This window comes from Alosa sapidissima, chromosome 3, assembly GCF_018492685.1.
Source record: "Alosa sapidissima isolate fAloSap1 chromosome 3, fAloSap1.pri, whole genome shotgun sequence".
Classification (NCBI taxonomy): domain Eukaryota; kingdom Metazoa; phylum Chordata; class Actinopteri; order Clupeiformes; family Clupeidae; genus Alosa; species Alosa sapidissima.
In genome coordinates this window covers 7,885,856-7,903,504 of record NC_055959.1, presented here as the reverse complement: position 1 = coordinate 7,903,504, position 17,649 = coordinate 7,885,856, and the positions used below count along the sequence as shown (strand labels likewise).

Sequence of the window (17,649 nt, the reverse complement as noted above, 5' to 3'; positions counted from 1 at the left end):
CTAATCCCTGAAGTGGAGGAGTATAATTAGTGTTTAAGGAGCTGTGTGAGGAAGTCTTCCTCCAAAGCAATCACAAGGCCCAATCTCCTGCTCGAGCTCCCACACTTGACTGGGAGGAAAGTGCCACACTCATCCAATTCAGAGAATGTGATAAGAATGACAGTATGACATGGCGGGTATTGAATATTGAGCTGAAGTGAATCTCAATCTCAGCCTTTGAAACACTTTGCACATACATACACGCAAAAATGCATACATACATACATACGTATACATGCATACACATACACATTACATTTCCGTCATATCTATGAGTAGTACATGTAGACAAAGTCTCAGCATGCTGAGTACTGATTGTTGTACACTACCTAAGCTTTTGTGTAATGTCTCAGCGTGTCTCAGAGTGTGTGAGTGTATGAGAGAGAGAGAAAGAGAGAGAGAGAGAAATAGAGAGAGAAAGAGACAGAGTGCATGTCAAGGCTTGACAGATGCTGTGACAGTTACTGCTACTTACCCATTCTTGATGAAGGTAAATCAGGAGCATGAGTTATAGCTGCATTGGGGAACAGCGCAGATGCACACATGCACACTCAGGCACACACCACAGACACAGCCATACACTCATATGCATAGGCATAGGCATACATATGCTTGAGATTGAGATATGAGATTTGCTAGAGATTGCTACAACAATTAGTAAAAGACACTCTTTCTACTACCTCAGCTCCCTTCTCTCTTTTACCCTCCTTACTCTAATATGATTAGCCATCTTGATTGGCTCCCCTGGCATTGTGCTATGACCTGACCGGAACATTCCATTTACATGGCCACTGTACCAAAATGGCATTAGTAGACTGGGGACTTACTTATACTTTCGCAAACACATTACAGAATCTGCTGTGCTTATCATCTTCCGCAGAGACTCAAATCTTTGCTTGAGAGTGATTTTCTATTTTTGTCCCTTTCTGTGTGAGATAATTATCATCATTTTAAGAAAAATGTGTAATCTGATTACTGGTTGCGTTGGCAGATAGATAATATCAGCAGTTTGAGCTGGTAACTCGTCAAATATATGCACATCTTTCTTATTGACTGTCTGCAGCACCATGAGGGAGGGGAGTGTAGCCTCTTTCCTTCTCTCCCTCTCTCACTGTTTCTCTCCTCATCTCACTCTCTCTTTCTCTTATCACTCACCAAAAATTCCACCGAGACAAGATTCAGTTGTCTTCATTATGACACAATGCTTTAAAGTGTAATTTTCCAAGATGTGCACCTCCCTGAGACAAGGGTTTCTGCGACGTGCCGTGCTTTATTGTGTTTCCTCATAAACAAGACAGCTGAAGAGCTCAAGCTCCCCCCTGCTTTTAAGAACAATTAAATCTGCAGGGGCATAAGTGGTGGCGTTTCCATTCTGAATGTTAAAGGACTGCTAAAAGAGATTTTGCTGAATGGTGTTTAATCATTTAAAACCAAAGCACAGACAACCCAACGTCACAGAGCGCAAAACTGTGTCTTCATCAACGGCAGGGAAATCCAATACCAACACTCCGCTCGTGTGTCGCCATTAGTATAATATGCACCAGCTAATTGAGTAGCACTTGTATTTTCCAGCGCAGTCACGGCATTTTACATGTCTTTTTAGCTATTTCCTCTTTATTGCTCCTTGCTAATTTGCAATTTGAGTGAAATAGCATTTAGGTAAGTCCCAGGCCCGCTGTGCCTCTATGGACTCGCCTCTCCAAGTCTTCGCCACACTCATTAGGTTTTTAAGTGCAGGGAGTGTGTGGAGATTTCCTACCCTGCGGGGAGACACAAGCAAATCTCCCTGTGCCTCCGAGATAGATTAGCCATGCTGCTTGTGTCACACTCTTTGGTTTCACAGTCAAATTACATTTAGCCAACAATGCAAAATGCTAATATCCCCCAAAACCTAGGAAATGGGCTTTTGGAAAGTGGGTTCGTGGCTCATGCTCAATGCTATTGGCACGATAAACAGGAGCCGATGAGTAATCAAATTGTCGACATGGCTTCTATTTAGATGTTGCCGTTTGCTATTGTGTGGTCGAGTATTGTGCTAATATGAGGACATGTCTTCGATGTCTCAGTGAAGAGGCTGTGCATTCACATTTATAACCTAATACATGCATACACACCTACTGTAATAAACGCACACTTAAAGCATTTAGCCTCGTTCAGGCATATTTTTCTCAGCAGGGTGCATTGTCATCTCTTTCCTTTGAAGTGGAGGGGGTTCTTGGTGGTACAGAGCTGGAATCCTCATATGTAGCGTTAGCTTTATCCACTATCACGCTCCAATGCACTGTCTATCGCATGTGAGCTCGCTGACAACGGCCATCAAATGACATCCCTCACAAACATGTGAATTCTCTATGCAGTCTCGTGGGACAATTTTCCAATCATCATGCCTCCGTTCTATTTTTTCTCCATCCTCCCCCATCTTTTTAAATGTTCTGTTGAGTCCACTGGACCGCAACACATGGGCATCACGGGTTCACTCGGCACCAAGGCATCCCACAGGATTGTGAAGCATCTGCTCTACTTAGCATCAGCGAGCACCTTTATATAGGGCACGCACAGCACACAGCAGCCTATACAAGCCAATGTGACATTAAAAACAATTCGCGTTCAATGTCAACAATATAATAAAGAATGCTAGGTTGCTGTATTGTCCAGTCTTTGTTTAGCATTGTTTCCTCAAGACAGATATGATTGGCACTCAGTGTCATAATCTAATTAAAGATGCTAAGATTCCATTCAGTGACCATTCAGGGTTTAGCTTTGTCGTAAGTGCAAATGAGAGTCTGGCGTTTTTGATCGCCACAGAAATAGCTCAGTGGTGGCGATAGGAGGCAGCACTCAGGGGGTGCCTGGCAGGAGTTAAACTGCAGACAGGCCTCTTGTTAGCACGTCGCCGCGCTGCACCGCACTGCGCAGCGCTGCTAATCAACATCTGTTGCTGGGAACGTTCAATCAGTGCCACTAATGCCGCTGGTATATTTTATTAAACGCCTTTCCACCAAAATAGAAAATGAAACCCTGCGACCGGAAGAAGCAGATCTCTGCCGTGCCTAATGACTGCGCCATGCCAGCCTTATCACGGTCAGATTAAACAATGACTCGGATAGGGCTAATTTAACACAAAGACGCTGCTATCAGAAAGATGGACTTTTGGAGAAGGTCCATTCCAAATAAGGGATGGAGTGATTGTTTTAGGCCAAGCCAGTGTCTTTGTCCTGATGAGGTGTCGCTTTGCTGCTTCGCATTGAATTTGCCAGGTGTGACTTAATTAGATGGATTCTTATCACACTTACACAGGTAGCGTTAAGCCTAATCAAGCAATATGCTTCCAAAAATAAATCAGCAACGGAGACACACACACACACACACACACACACATACACACACACCAACCCCTTCCCTAGCCTATGCTTGTAACTGAGTAGGCAACAAAATGGAGGCACTCGCTGTCAGGGTTTAGTTTGCCGCCACATGTCCCCCCGCACGCACGCATTCCCAACACTTGTCCGTGGCGAGGACATTGTTTTGACATTGAGTATCTGCGCGAGGGCATGTCGTCGACAGGCCGAACACGACAGCCAGAGTGATCTGAAGTCCTTTCTTCTGCTCGCTGTTCCCTGCTCATTTTCTCATATCAGGGCCGAAAAATTTGATGCCTGAAATGTGACCATCCAGCAGTTGCCCCCCCCCCCCCAATGGACTCTTTGAAAAGCAGCACAATAGACAGGGACATGAGTGCTTTGTTCTCGAGCTGCATTTGGATGGAAAAGTACACTGCAGTTATTACAGCGGGACAATGGTTATCTCAAAAACGGCACGAATTTGAGAAATCACAAAGGCTTTAAATTATCGCAGGACTTTTTAATCGTATTATGAGACTTTTCATAGTCTTTGCCTTATAGTAGCATTTCCATTTTTTTTTGGCAGGGAAGGAGGACATTAATAAATTGGGTTCAGCATATCAAATTTTAGCTATTGGCTCTACTTTAAAGTACCCAGTGTTTCAGCTTGCTCTTTAATTTGAATTTGGAATGATGTTTTGAATCTTCACTTAACAAGAGCTCAAAAGATATTTTTGTTCAATATAAATAAACCGCTCTCTTCCCTTTTTTCCTTTTCCTCTCTCTTTCCTCTTTCTTTCTCCACAGGACGTGAAGTCCACGTTCTTCCAGTTTGGAGCGTCCATACAGCAGGAAGCGCTCCTGATGCTCAACATCATGGAGGAGTATGACTGGCACGTCTTCTCCATTGTGACCAGCAAGTTCCCAGGCTACCAAGACTTCATCACCGTCCTCAAGACTACGGTGGACAACAGCTTTGTGGGCTGGGACCTGCAGCACATCATCACGCTGGACGCGGTAGACAGCGACAGCAAGTCACAGATCATGCTGAAGAAGGTCCAGTCGCCGGTCATCCTGCTTTACTGCTCCAAGGACGAGGCGGTCTACATCCTGGAGGAGGGCCGCTCACTGGGGCTCACTGGCTACGACTACAAGTGGATTGTGCCCAGCCTGACCACGGGCAACCCAGAGATCACCCCGGACGAGTTCCCCTCTGGGATGGTGTCCGTCTCCTACGACGACTGGGACTACCCCTTGGAGGCGCGCGTACGCGACGGCCTTGGAATTATTACTACGGCGGCGGTGGCCATGTTGGAAGAGTATGGGGACATTCCAGAGGCCAAAACCAGCTGCTATGGCCCCATGGAGAAGGCCAAGTTGCCAGCCAGCGCTTTGCACAAGTAAGCGGATGTTGTGTCTTTATGCGTTGCGGTAGAAGTTAAGCGCCCCCACACACACTAGGAGCAAACATACACACTGGAAACAGTGGGCAGCCTTTGATCAGGTGAGCGGGAAACAGTTGGGGGTTAGATACCTTACTCTAGGGCCCCTCATCGATGGATGCGCAGTGCTGTTCAATCATTCCACCCACCCATATGTTTCCTACCAGCAAGTTCCCCAGCCAGAACAGTGGGCCGCCCTTGAACAGGGAAGCAGTTGGGAATTAGGTGCCTTACTGTAGGGAGTGCTACTCTTTCACACAAACATACGGGTATTTGTGGGCGTTTAAGGGCGTTTTTGGGAGGTAACCACTGCCATGCTTTTGGAGGTGCAAACAAACGCTGCATTGTCATTGAGATCACATAGTAAGGAGCTGGCTCAAGGGTTCCAAAAGTTTTTTTCTCGTGTTTAATTGTAAAATGAAGGCACCGTTTTTATAGCCATACATGTGTGCACCTCCAAATGGGCGGTTACATACGTCTGTGACGCGAGTTTGTGAATTCAATCATTACACCCACCCATATTTTCCAACCAGTTAATAATGATACAGTTGTGGTTTATCATTTTAAAAGTGTATTTCTACCGATGATAACCCTTTTCAGGACTAAAACAAGCACATTTTGTCTACTTGCTCCCACCCACATTTAACTTAAATCACTTCACTCAGGTCACGAAGAACCATTCCTACTGCTGCTTAGATTGGCTTATTCGCTATATAGCTTGAATGTGGAAAAATGTTTGTGTCAGTCCACATGGTCAAGTGATGCAAGATTCAAAATTGTCAAAAGACAAAGTTGTTCAAGCTGTGGCCTCAGTTGGCTCTCTGTTTTGTATGCCCAGACTAAGAGCCCGACTCCCTTCTTTTCTGTGTTTGAAACATTTAAAGAGTTAGTTAAATAGAGAGAGAGAGAGTGAGAGAGAGAGAGAAGAGGGAGAAAGGGAGTGAGAAAAAGACAGATACTACAGAGATAATACAACTGAGAGAGAGAGAGAGAAAGAGCAATGGAGGGAAGAAGGGAGCATGGAAAAGCATACAATATGCAAAATTCATAGTTCATCTCTGCTGTTTTACCCGAGTGTGAGGCAGGGGAGTGGTGGGTAATTTAAGAGCTGAGAGTGCTTGGGCAGGCATGCTCTGTAATCAAACATGGATGTTTGAGGCGCTCAGACACCCAAAAAAGTCCAGGCCCATCATTGTGGGGTGAGCTGGCGCACCTCATACTCCCTCTCCTCTTCTCTCCTCTGCTCTCCTCTCCTCTGCTCTGCTTTGAGGTCCCAGAGGGAACAGCAAAACTCCATTGCTTTTAATGAGCTCCGCTTCAACACACCGCTTCCTGAAAGAGGGGAGAGCGTTCGAGAGCCAGAGAGAGAGAGAGAGAGCTAGAGAGAGAGAGAGAAAAGAGAGAGAGAGAAAAGAGAGGAAGACTGAGATAAAGAGTAATTTAGGGAGAGAGAATGAGAGAGAGAGAGAGAGGGGAATGAACAGAGAGAAAGAGTAGGAACAGCAGGGGGCTCTTAGCAAATGCATTTTGAGAACGCTCACACACACACACACACACAAAGAACTGTTTAAAGAACTGCTGATAAGAGTGTGCCTGCATTTTGTTCCATGTCCTCCAGCCGCCTTCACTCCACTGTGAGGATCTGAAAAGCCTGTCGTCATTGTGCCAGAGCTGCTCCTGCCAGTCCCGAGACTGGATACCCCATATGCCCGGCTGGCACGTGTCGCCTTGGCGAGGCCTGGCGTGGGGGGTGGAGTTGGGTGGAAGGCTGATGGAAAGGGGTGTGTGGGGGGGGGGTGGTAGTGGGACATGGCGCCCCATATACGGGCCAGGCAGTGTTGCCCGCCCGAGGTAGTCAGCCAGGTGTCCGGCACACATTAATTCATGTGGGCTAGGCACAGATGGTCCAGTCCAGGGCCAACGAATGAGGGTCCAGCGAAGGGAAGGCTGAGCAAGGAGGGGGTGGGTGGGTGTGCAGGATCATGGCTGGCTGTGGTCGATTAGTATGGGATCAGGTCTTCTGGGTCGTGTCTGCAGTCAAAGGAGAGCATGTTAGGGAAATAGGATCCTCTGCAGAGCACCATGGATCTAGAGACACAGGTGGAGGGGAGAGACTGGGAATAGAATGGTGAGAACTGGATGTATCACTGTGGTTGATGTTATGCATACCAAAACAGGGCCCATAATAAATGTTATGGGAATCCATAACAGGCAATTATGCTTTTAGGAGACAATGTCTGGGTACCTTGTAAGGGGTTGAGAGACAATCTGGATGCATTATTTAAAGACTTTGTTTTGGTGCCCTTTGCAGGTTTGTACACAATGACATTATCAAAATAGGCAACAATTGGAGTAAATACTCCTTGCTTGTAAACTTCCGACTGCATTTTGTTAAAATGAAGTGTCAGAAGTCACTGTGAAATATATGGTCCCGGAGGAAAATTTTCTTTTATGACAGATTTATGACTCTCATCGCAAGTGCTCTGAACAGTGGACCTTAGCAAAATTTAGCCTTCATATATCAGTAACGAATACTGAAATTACCTGTCAACAGCAGAGTGAGTCTGTCCCCATTCTTTCTAGTGGAGTTTGGGACTCGGGGGCTCCCTGTCAACAGTGCTCTACGGGGGCCATAGATTTCCCACATAAAAGACACTTTAAACACCGGCGGAGAGAGAGGCAGAGACCTGCTCACATCCTGCCCAGGGCATGAGGGGGTTGGGGAGGGAGGAATGAGGAATGCTACCAGCCACCAGGAGAGACCGGGAGAACAATGGTCCCCAAACACGACCCCCCCCCCCCCCCCCCCCCACACACACACACACACACACACACACATCCCCATGGACCAAATTGTAAAAATGACTCCTGTCATCTCCAGTGAAAGTGTACGGCCCTGAAGCGGGGCTAGGCAGGAGTCTGGCAAACAGCAGCAGTATGCATGCCGCCCCAAACCAAGCCCATCCATTTCAGATGGATTCCTAAGGAGGGCCCCTTTGTGCCAAAACAAATCATAAATTGTGCACACCTGAACCAGGCCAGAAATGAAATGGAGGTACATGGCGTACTGATGGCCTGATCTGACATCTGGTCTTTGATCTGTGGGCCTACCATGGACTTTCTTACTTTCAAAGCTCCTCTGTTGAAGTTAGTATTTTCTTCAACAAGCACTGCATCAAGTCTTTGATAAGCTATATATATACCTTATAGGAATATAGCCTTCTATCTGGCTGAAATATATATTTTTTTATAGCTTTGTATTTTAGGGACACAACCTTCTGCCTTGACATGTCTGTCCAAGGCTGTGATCACCCAGCCTCTCCCCCATGAGCCCCTCCTCATAGCTGCCCCACACCGCTGTGATCTGCCCACCCCCTGCTGTAGTGGAAGAGGTGTGTATTGTTCGCCTCTGGTCACTGGTGATTAGAGGCGGTATGGGGTGGCTAGGGGTGGTGCTGGTCGGGGCGGTGGCGGCAGGAGGCCGCTTTGCCTGCATTAGGAGACAGCAGGCTCCATGACTGTTCCCCGTTGACCGGGCCTTCCTCTCCAGTCTCCTGCCTGCGGTGAAAATGCCAGGATGCAGTGCTTGCGGTACCACCCTAATGCCACACACCAGAGAGCTTAGCTATAGAGTCCGCAGCGTGGGACTTTGGCACAGCGCCTCACTTGGAAGCGACTGGCTATGGAGGATATTCAATTTGTTTTGTTAACTGGAGTGGGTGTAACGTCAGTAGCTTTGTCCACATCAGAGTTGTTTTTTTCCTTCCTCTCTGTAAAAATTTCTTTATTGGTGAATGAATTTGATTAATGGCTCCGGAAACAGGACTGCTGAAGAACTCGGCTGTCTTTTGTTACTTTATGAGACTATAAATATACTAGGAGGGAGGAAGGAAGGGGTAAAAATATTGGTGCACACACACACACACACACACACAGACAAATTTCATTTTACATTCAAAGGCCTCCATATAGGGGGAACTGTCATTTTGTGGATATTTGTCTTTCCTTGTTTCTCCTTTTCCCTCAGGGTGTAGTAGAAGTCACCTTAAATTGTGCAGACTCTTAGGTAGGCCACTGAGAAGCAAAACAGAACAGTGTCCTGTGCTCGTGGTCCGTGGCATCTGCGTAAGCCCCCCTGGTGGCCAAGCTGGAAATGGCAGGTTGCAGGTGAGCTGCCTGCTGCTGCTGGAAATAGAGCTGCGATGAGCTCATGAAATGAACCGTTAATCTGATGACTGTTGTGACAGCGCCGCAGTCTGAATAGAGCAGGCAATCCTCAGGAGAATCAATAACCTCATCTGAGCTGAGCCTCAGTAACACACACACACACACACACACACACACACATACACACACACACACACACACACACACACACACACACATCTCCATCTCTTCCTAAATATAGCGAACAACAAATACAACCAGATTTGGCAAATTATTCAAAAGCATCTTGTACATCCTCTTATTAGGGATGGCTGCAATATACAATACACATATCATACAAGTCTATTCCATTCTTCTACTCTGGAATCTAACATTTTTGTTTGGAGGTATATTTATTCAAGGAAGGATTGCAACAGCCATAATAAAACCATTAAGTATCTGAACAGAGACAGCAGGAAATGGTTTGTTTTTCTCGGGGTTGGAAAAAAAGGCCCTGATGCTTTTAACTGCCCCCATCCTCTCCCTCTCCATGTCTGTCCAACTCCCTCCTGTCCTCTGTCCACTCAGACCCCCTCTTCTGCTGTCGCCATATTGCCACGTCTGGACGCTGTCGCTGTGGGTTTGTGTGGCCCAGTTTAGATCAGATGCTCTTAGGAGCGCGCCGATGGGATGTGCACTCATTCTGCCATCTCTGGGTCCGCACAGCCCTCGCCTGCCACCCGCACCCCCACCTCCATCCCCAAGCCCCAGGTAAAATCTCCAGGATGGCAGACACAGTGGCATGGGCCTCATGGCTCCCTAATGGAGCAAACAAATGGCTGCCAGACTGTCTGTCTGTCTGTCACAAGGTGCTCCGATTTCCCCGGGTGCCATTTCGGGGTTGAGCGGGCTGCACACTGCGAATCACTGTGTGTGAAACGCCGATGCATCGCATTAATGGGTTAACTGCCATAGATTAGGGTAGGCAGGGTGCGCTAATTGCTGTCGAGTAATTAATAAAATAGTCGCTCGGCTGAATCACAATGAAATTATTTAATTGTTTATTTTTGTAATTTTCCGAAAAGATAGCCTATGCATGATGGTGCATTTTGTTGGCTGGGTTGTCTCCTAGTCTTTGACCTTGCGCGTGAAAAGTTTAATTATGTTGATCGAGTCCATTTAAGATGTAGTTGAGCCGCTGTGGGCGCCGTGGGTGGGAGGACCACGGCTCTCGGCCGAAGTGATGTGCCCGCTAATTATGATGGCTTTCCACTATACGTTTCGCGGAGACCTCCTGCCACGTCTCATTAGCGTCTGCCCTCTTCATCTGAGAGTCTAATGAAAGAGCGCTTTGAAGCCGACCCTACACACACTCGCAGCCTCTCATGGCGTTACCGTCCACCACCCCTGTCTTCTCTCTACGAAAAAAAAAACATGCTTTGTGTATATTTGCGTGCTTTTTTTTTAATTAGGTTTGAAACGTACAAGTCATATAGTGTACATGTTCTGTTTCACAGTCCAGAGAATGGCTCTGCCAGGGGTCAATGGCAATTATTCATGTAAAAATAGCCACCTCATGAATGTGGTGAAGCACATGATTGATTCTGGCAGTGGACAGTGCACTGTGTGTGTGCACATTGTATGGCTAAGTTCAAATTCAACCTCAAGACTTAGAACTTACAGTACAGCTTTAAAAACATAATCTTAATCTTAATTAGTCTTCTTTTGTTTCCTGTCACGTATTTGTATAGTTGTTGTTGAACATGAGGAAGTACACCCTGAACATGAAGAAGTACACCCTGTGCTTTGGAACAAAAATGTGAAATTCTGAGTGACTGAGTTTTTCAAAGCTGATTTGGAGGTCTTATTTACTGCTGTGTAGTCCTCCTCACCTCCACACCCCCCTCTGTTTTTACCTCCCAATCTTTCTGGTAATGTCTCCAAATCTCAAAACCTCCACTGAAATTATCTCAGTGAACATAAGGGACCAGGTGTGGTGCCGTTTGCTAGTGCTCTTCCCTTTAATGAAGCAAGAGCCTAATGAGGTACAGGTGAGTGGAATAGGCACTGTGATGACCTCTAATAATGAAGCACAATTAGAGAGTGGAGAGGAGAGAGTGGTGCAGATGATGGTCTGTAAGAGAGAGAGAGAAAGAGAGAGAGAGAGATGGATGGTAGAGGAGCTTGTGGATGGATCCCGCTGGTCCCCAGGCTGTTGTGACATTGGTTGGGGGTTGGGTTGGGTCGGGTCGCTCGTGTTCTGCTGGTTCTGTAGGGGGCCGTGCTGACCCAGTCAGGTCAGAGTCTGTAGCCTGTTCTGACAGCAAGCTAGAGGCGCCCTGGTCAACCTTTGGTCAGCAGGCTCCAAAAAAAGCTGTGGTCCAACAGCACCCATAACAAATGCCCAACACGCACTGCTGTTTGACGACCCTGCCTGACTCTCTCACACTCTCTCTGTCTCCGGTTACCGTATGTCCTCAGACGACAGAAGTGTGACGAGACTTGGCTGACCCTTCTTTGGTTCCTGGCCAGGGGATGGAACAACTGAAGAATGCAAAACCACACAGAGTCAAACTTACTTTTACACTAAAATATACATGCACACACAAACAGTCACACACACAGTCACACACACACACACACAGTCATACACACACACAGTCATACACACACACACACACACACACACACACACACACACACACACACCACTGTGCCCAGAGTGGAAGTTGTGGTTGGTCAGTAATTGGACACAGGACACTGCAGTGATCCGGTGGTATGCCAGTGAGGATCCTTGCCTTTTGCAGCAAGGGGCCTCCAAAATTGGCCAGGCCAAAACCTCAAGAAAGAGGGCGAGGTTAACTGATGCGGGTCTCCCGTCATGACTGGAAACGCATCTTGTAAGGGAGATAGTGGGGGCGTATCGATCCCGAGTTCTCCTCGCGCTGCAGTTTGATGTAATTGGATCCAACAATATATATGTGGTGACTGCTATCCGGCTCGGCCCCTTCCCTCGCTCACGCCCACCCCCTGAATGGGCCCAATCAATTCAACAGGGCCAGGCCACGCAGCTATTCAGCCACCAGCCATCCTCCCAAGACAAATCGATCAGGGGCTGCTGTTCATCTTTTTTCAACTCAACAGAGTGCAGAGCGAAAGAACAAGCTAGTTTAGCTTCTAAGCTCAATGTGTCTTACAGTCGCTTAACATAGCATAGCTAATTTACCTAGTTTAGCTTCGCTTAGTTTAGCTTTCATGTATGTTAGCTTAGCTCAGCACTTACCTGACAAGGGAGTTAGAAGGTGGTGTTTGTGTTTATCAGTTTATTGCTCAGAAGGTGGAGATTGTGAAGATGCTTGTTGGAGATGGAGAAAGAGACAGAAAGAAAGTGTGTGTGTGTGTGTGTGTGTGTGTGTGTGTGTGTGTGTGTGTGTGTGTGAGAGAGAGAGAGAGAGAGAGAGAGAGAGAGAGAGGAAGTGTTGTGTATGTGTGTTGGCTATGTGTGCTCTGGTGCTATTTGAGATGGTGTTGAATGTGTCGAAGAGCATCTCCACTCCAAGGTCCCTAGGGGCAAATGGCAAAAACATAAACACAAACAAACATATGCGCATGCGCACACACAAACACACTTACACCCACACACACACACACACACACACACACAAACACACACACAACCTTGCATGAGAAAGAGGGAATGTGTCATAGTGATTCTCATCCCCTCACACATGAGGTAAAATGACAGGAACATGCATGCTATGTGAGATGTCAGAAATCCTGCCACAGCAACAAAATAAATAAATATAGCTGCAAGCAGCAATGAGGGGGCCAAGCAGAATAGGCCGGAGTAGCCACGGCGACAAGATAGAACTCAGCAGACACCCGTGAGCAACACTTTCAACAAGTGTCACATCAAAACATAGCTGATTTTGTAGGGCAGAAACAGGGCTGAGTATTGCCACCGCCTCCGCCAGCCAGCCCCCCCCACCTAATCACCCCTGCCCGTCCCAACCCGTCCTGCCCCGCCCCGCCCTTGCACACACGCATTAGAATGAACTGGATGGAACATGTTGTCTTCAGTTTCACATCAAAAAACAAAAACACATCAGCAACTACAGATCAAAATGCCATATTGATAATTGCAGCACCCCCTACAGGTCAAAGGTCACCAACGTTTTTGAGCGTCCTCCTAATGAATCCATGTAGTAAGTTTGGTTATGATACATAGCTCACTTCCTGTTTGGCGGCTTCGCCACCAATTTTGATTGGCTGTTACGGGCGAATGCTTTTGTCAATTGTTCCAGAAAGCAATATATTGATAGGTTATGGTCTGAAGATGGTCTCTGTCCATTTTGGTGAGGATCCGCTGAAATTTGTGACCTGCGAAAACTTGTACATGTTTTTGATTAAATCCAATATGGCGGCCGAATCAATTACGATGACATCACAAGTTGGCTTGGGTCGGCCTAAGGCCCTCCAACAGTAGTACCAGACACCACTAGTGCATTTTAATTCTAAGCACAACAGCGCTACAGGCCAAAAGGCATGTTTCTTAATTTCAGCGCCCCCTAAAGGTCAAAGGTCACCAGATTTCTTGAGCATCCTCCTGATTGGGTCCTGAGGCCATGTATTAAGTTTGGTTATGATAGATGAATGGGTTGCTGAGATATGAGCTCACTTCCTGTTTGGCGGCTTTGCCGCAAACTTCGATTGGCTGTTATGCATGAACGGTTTTAGTTCCAAAGACAAAAAGCAATGCATTAATGAGGCATGGTCTGTAGATGATATCTGTTAAGTTTGGTGTCAATCGGACAAAATTTGTGACCTGTGAAGACTTTTTAGTGTTTTTGATGAAATCCAAAATGGCGGAAAATCCATCATGGCGGAAATTGACATCATAGGGTGCGTTGAACTCGGCCCAAGGTCCAAGGATTCCAACAATACCTCATTTTTGACAAACGGCCATACGGGTCAAAAGTTACGTGCGTGAATGCACATCCAACTTTGGCCTGTTGGTGGCGCTAGAGTGCTCAAGGTGCCGGCATGAATCTTGGTGAAATTAATCACTGGACTGTCCCCAATCAGTGTGCCAAATTTCACAACTTTTTACCAGACGGTTCTATGGGCTGCCATAGACTTCAATGGTGGAAGCGTAATAATAAGAAAACATAGAAACACAATGGGTGCCTTCGCAGCTTCTCTGCTTGGCCCCCAAATAAAAAATCAGCTAGTTGTTATTTATTATTTATTTATCTATTTATGCCTACACCCCCTTTTTTTGACCACTGCTCCTCTCCCCCTTCTCTCGGGCCTCATTCTGAGATCTCTGGCCACTGAGCTGGACCTCTTTCTCGCAACAGGACGAGGCCATGTGTCAGGGAAGGGAGTGTTTCAATGATTCATGTAGATTTTCGCCAGATACTAAGAATACCGCGGGGAGATTTTTCATCGTGACGTCTGATTTTGGTCACTCATTAGTAGTAAGATAGCCCATTAATTCCCTTTTTGTCTCCCGCGCGCATGCTTTGTGGAAAATGACCTTCATATATTATTGTGATCCTCTTGACGTATAGAAATTTCCAGTGTTTCTCTCTCTCTCTCTCTCTCTCTTTCTCTCTCTCTCTCTCTCTCTCTCCCCTCCATCATGTTCCCCCTTGGTGGATGGATATATCATTTGTGTCGTATCAGCGTGCTATTTTTAGACGTCTCACGACCTCTTTTGTCTTTCACAGGTACATGATGAACGTGACCTGGGACGGCAGGGATTTGTCCTTCACGGAGGACGGCTACCAGGAGCACCCCAAGCTGGTGGTCATTGTCCTCAACAAGGACAGAGAGTGGGAGAAGGTAAGAGACGCTCCAACATCTCCAACATCTCTATTCAAGAGGGCCGCGGTAGCAGTAGCAGCAGCAGCGACAGTACAGTCAGTGGCCTGACCTCCTTAAGCACACCATCACAGTCACAGTTTCATTTCGCCGCTCTTACTTGGAGCAAAGCGTCATTAACAACTGTTCACACAGTATTAGGAAGCCATGAATCCTCCATTTTAATTACACCCTGGAACAGTGTAAAAGTGTGTCACCGCAGTAATTACCTCTCTTCCTTTCAGCCATGGAGCTTGAAAGTAATAATGAGAGATTGGTTTCATCTGTGTGTGTGTGTGTGTGTGTGTGTGTGTGTGTGTGTGTGTGGATATGGATATCACAATTGAACAGAACCCCCCCCCCCCCCCAAACACACACACACACACACAGTCCACCAAACAGACGCCCACATATTATGAGCTGACCCTCCATGACTTGTGTGGAACCATTTGCCTCACTTACCTTTCTCCGCCCCGCAGAAGGGATGTGGTTCAATGTGAGCAAAGCTGCTAGAATAATTGGAACAGCAAAACAATGGGTGAAATTGATCCGTAGGATCTAGTCTGTAATTCAGTCAATAGTTGCGAGGCACTAATTGGCAAACTGAGAATAGGTGCACCGAGAGAGACACCGTTCGCTTACCAAAACCATGATTGCAAAAAAATACACCGTAATGTACCGAGGTATCCAGCCGGGTCAGTTAATCACGCCAAGAAGGGCCCGAGTGTCTCACACGAGATGGGGAGGAGTGGACAGGGACGAGGGGCCCATTGGGAGCGATGCGGAGCCGTTGGAAATGCCGACCGCTGCTAGTTTCCCCGGGAATTTGCAGAGCTGGTGGCTCATCATAATATCTCACTTTGGGTTCATTAGATGCCGTTTTGTTCTGCTGGGGTTGTGTGATAGGTGCGTTAGTGGGGTGGCCGAAAGAGCTGACTAAAGACGACCCCGGAGAAATCTCTGTGAGCGTTTTTTTTATTATTTTTTTTAAAGGAGGCTTTGTTTGCTCTGCAACTCCTTTGTCATCAGTTTTCACCATTACATTTTTTTTTATTTCCGTCCACCTGTTTCCAAGAAAAAGCCAGCGAATTTTAAATCACTATTGTCTGTTGGTCTGTATACAGACACTCCTTAGGGGGGTCTTCCTTTTTTGCTGCGAAATTCTTTGCTGCTGATTCCTGGAGCAATGAAATTCATCCTATTTCACATGATTATCCTACAGTATTTCCAAACCGGACAGACACTGAGACCGCAGTGGTGTGAAGTCACTCCTAGTTTAACTGTGGTACTTCAAGCACCCTCCCAATAGACTGAGGCTTGAGCGTGTTGGGTCAAATGGGCCCTTGCCCATACATTCTTCCCGGACACTTACCTCAGAGAAGGTCAGAGGCAGCCAAAGCTGCTTACACTCGGCTTCTATGACAGGGTCCTTCGTGGCAGCGAGCTCAGTGGTGGGGGTCGAGAGGCGGCGGTTAAAAATAGCTCTTCACCTCTGCAACATTTCCCTCTCTCTCTCTCTCTCTCTCTCCGTTCTTCCTCTCTCTCTCTTTCCTATGTCTCCATCTTGCCCAGTGGCCAGTAACAAATCTTACACTCGCTCTCCTCTGTCGTCAGCAATCTGACAGCAGCAAAGATCAAGCTGCTGGGATGCCAAATTGAATTCACATGAAAGTGATAACATTAATTAATTCCATGTCAACTGGCTGCCTGTTGATGTTGATTAAAGCAGAGGACTTGGGGGGGCGGCGGCCGTGTGGGGATGGGGGGAAAGAAAAAGAGGGAGAGAAAAAAACGAGGAAGGAGTAAAAAAGAGACAGAACCAAGCTGGGTGCCATTTTAAGCGATGAGGCGAACGAGAAGGTTTCATTGTGTTTTCGCCCCCTGGACACAATTTTCGGAGGCAGACAATTGAGATCGTTCCCAAATTTCGCTAATGCTGTTTTCAAACATTGGCTAGATTGATTTTCCACAGGCTAATCTCATTTCGCAGGGATCTGAATGCCTAAAAGAGGTTCTTTAAATGGATGTACCACGATGACATGGCAAAAACAAGAGGAGAACAAACAACATTACTCATTCCCTGATTTCAGCACACAAACTAAAGAGGGTAAAACCCCTGCAGTCTATGTTCTCCACAACCACAGAAAACTATGCACAGCCTGCCTGAAAAAATGTTCCAGTGGGCAATAATTTAGCGAGGGGCTCAATTTTTTTGTCGAACATATTGGCACCTGTTTTTAAATGAAAGGCGGACAGAGAGAGAGAGAGAGAGAAGAGAGAGAGAGAGAGGAGAGAGAGAGAGAGAGAGAGAGAGAGAGAGAGAGAGAGAGAAAGAAATGAGAATGAATAGTGCCAGCTCTCGCCCCCATATCTGCATGGCTGGAGCAATTCTCTCTCTAGCTCCCTGTGAGTGTGTCCGCTGTGTGTGTGTGTGTGTGTGTGTGTGTGTGTGTGTGTGTGTGTGTGTGTGTGTGTGTGCTTGTGTGTGTGATTGCTTGTGTGTGTGTGTGTGTGCATGCGTGTGTGTGTTTGTGTGTATGTGTGTGTGTGTGTGTGTGTGTGTGTGTGTTTGGGGGGGGGGGGGTTTGGAAGGTAAAGACTGGAGGCTATGACAGATGTATTGTTCTGAGGCCCATAATAGGAGTGTAATGCAGTTTGGCAGCACACTATGCTGATATTAATCTGACAAAGCCAATTCATCAGTGCGCAGGCCACAGTGAGCAAAGACCAAAAGCCAGGAAGTGATTTAATGCACAGATGCGCTGCAGAATCTCTCACACCATGGAGAAAGAAAGGGTGGGTAGGTGGGTGGGGAG

General features: G+C 46.8%; 1 protein-coding gene across 1 annotated transcript in view; it reads left to right on the top strand.

Annotated features, from left to right (window-relative positions):
- Window positions 1-17,649, top strand: part of grin2aa (glutamate receptor, ionotropic, N-methyl D-aspartate 2A, a) — a 124,933-nt gene that overhangs the window by 68,217 nt on the left and 39,067 nt on the right. Inside the window, exons 4-5 of the mRNA XM_042087600.1 lie at window positions 4,188-4,780; window positions 14,701-14,815. Of these exons, the coding sequence (XP_041943534.1) occupies window positions 4,188-4,780; window positions 14,701-14,815 (708 nt within the window). The remainder of the gene's footprint in view (window positions 1-4,187; window positions 4,781-14,700; window positions 14,816-17,649) is intronic.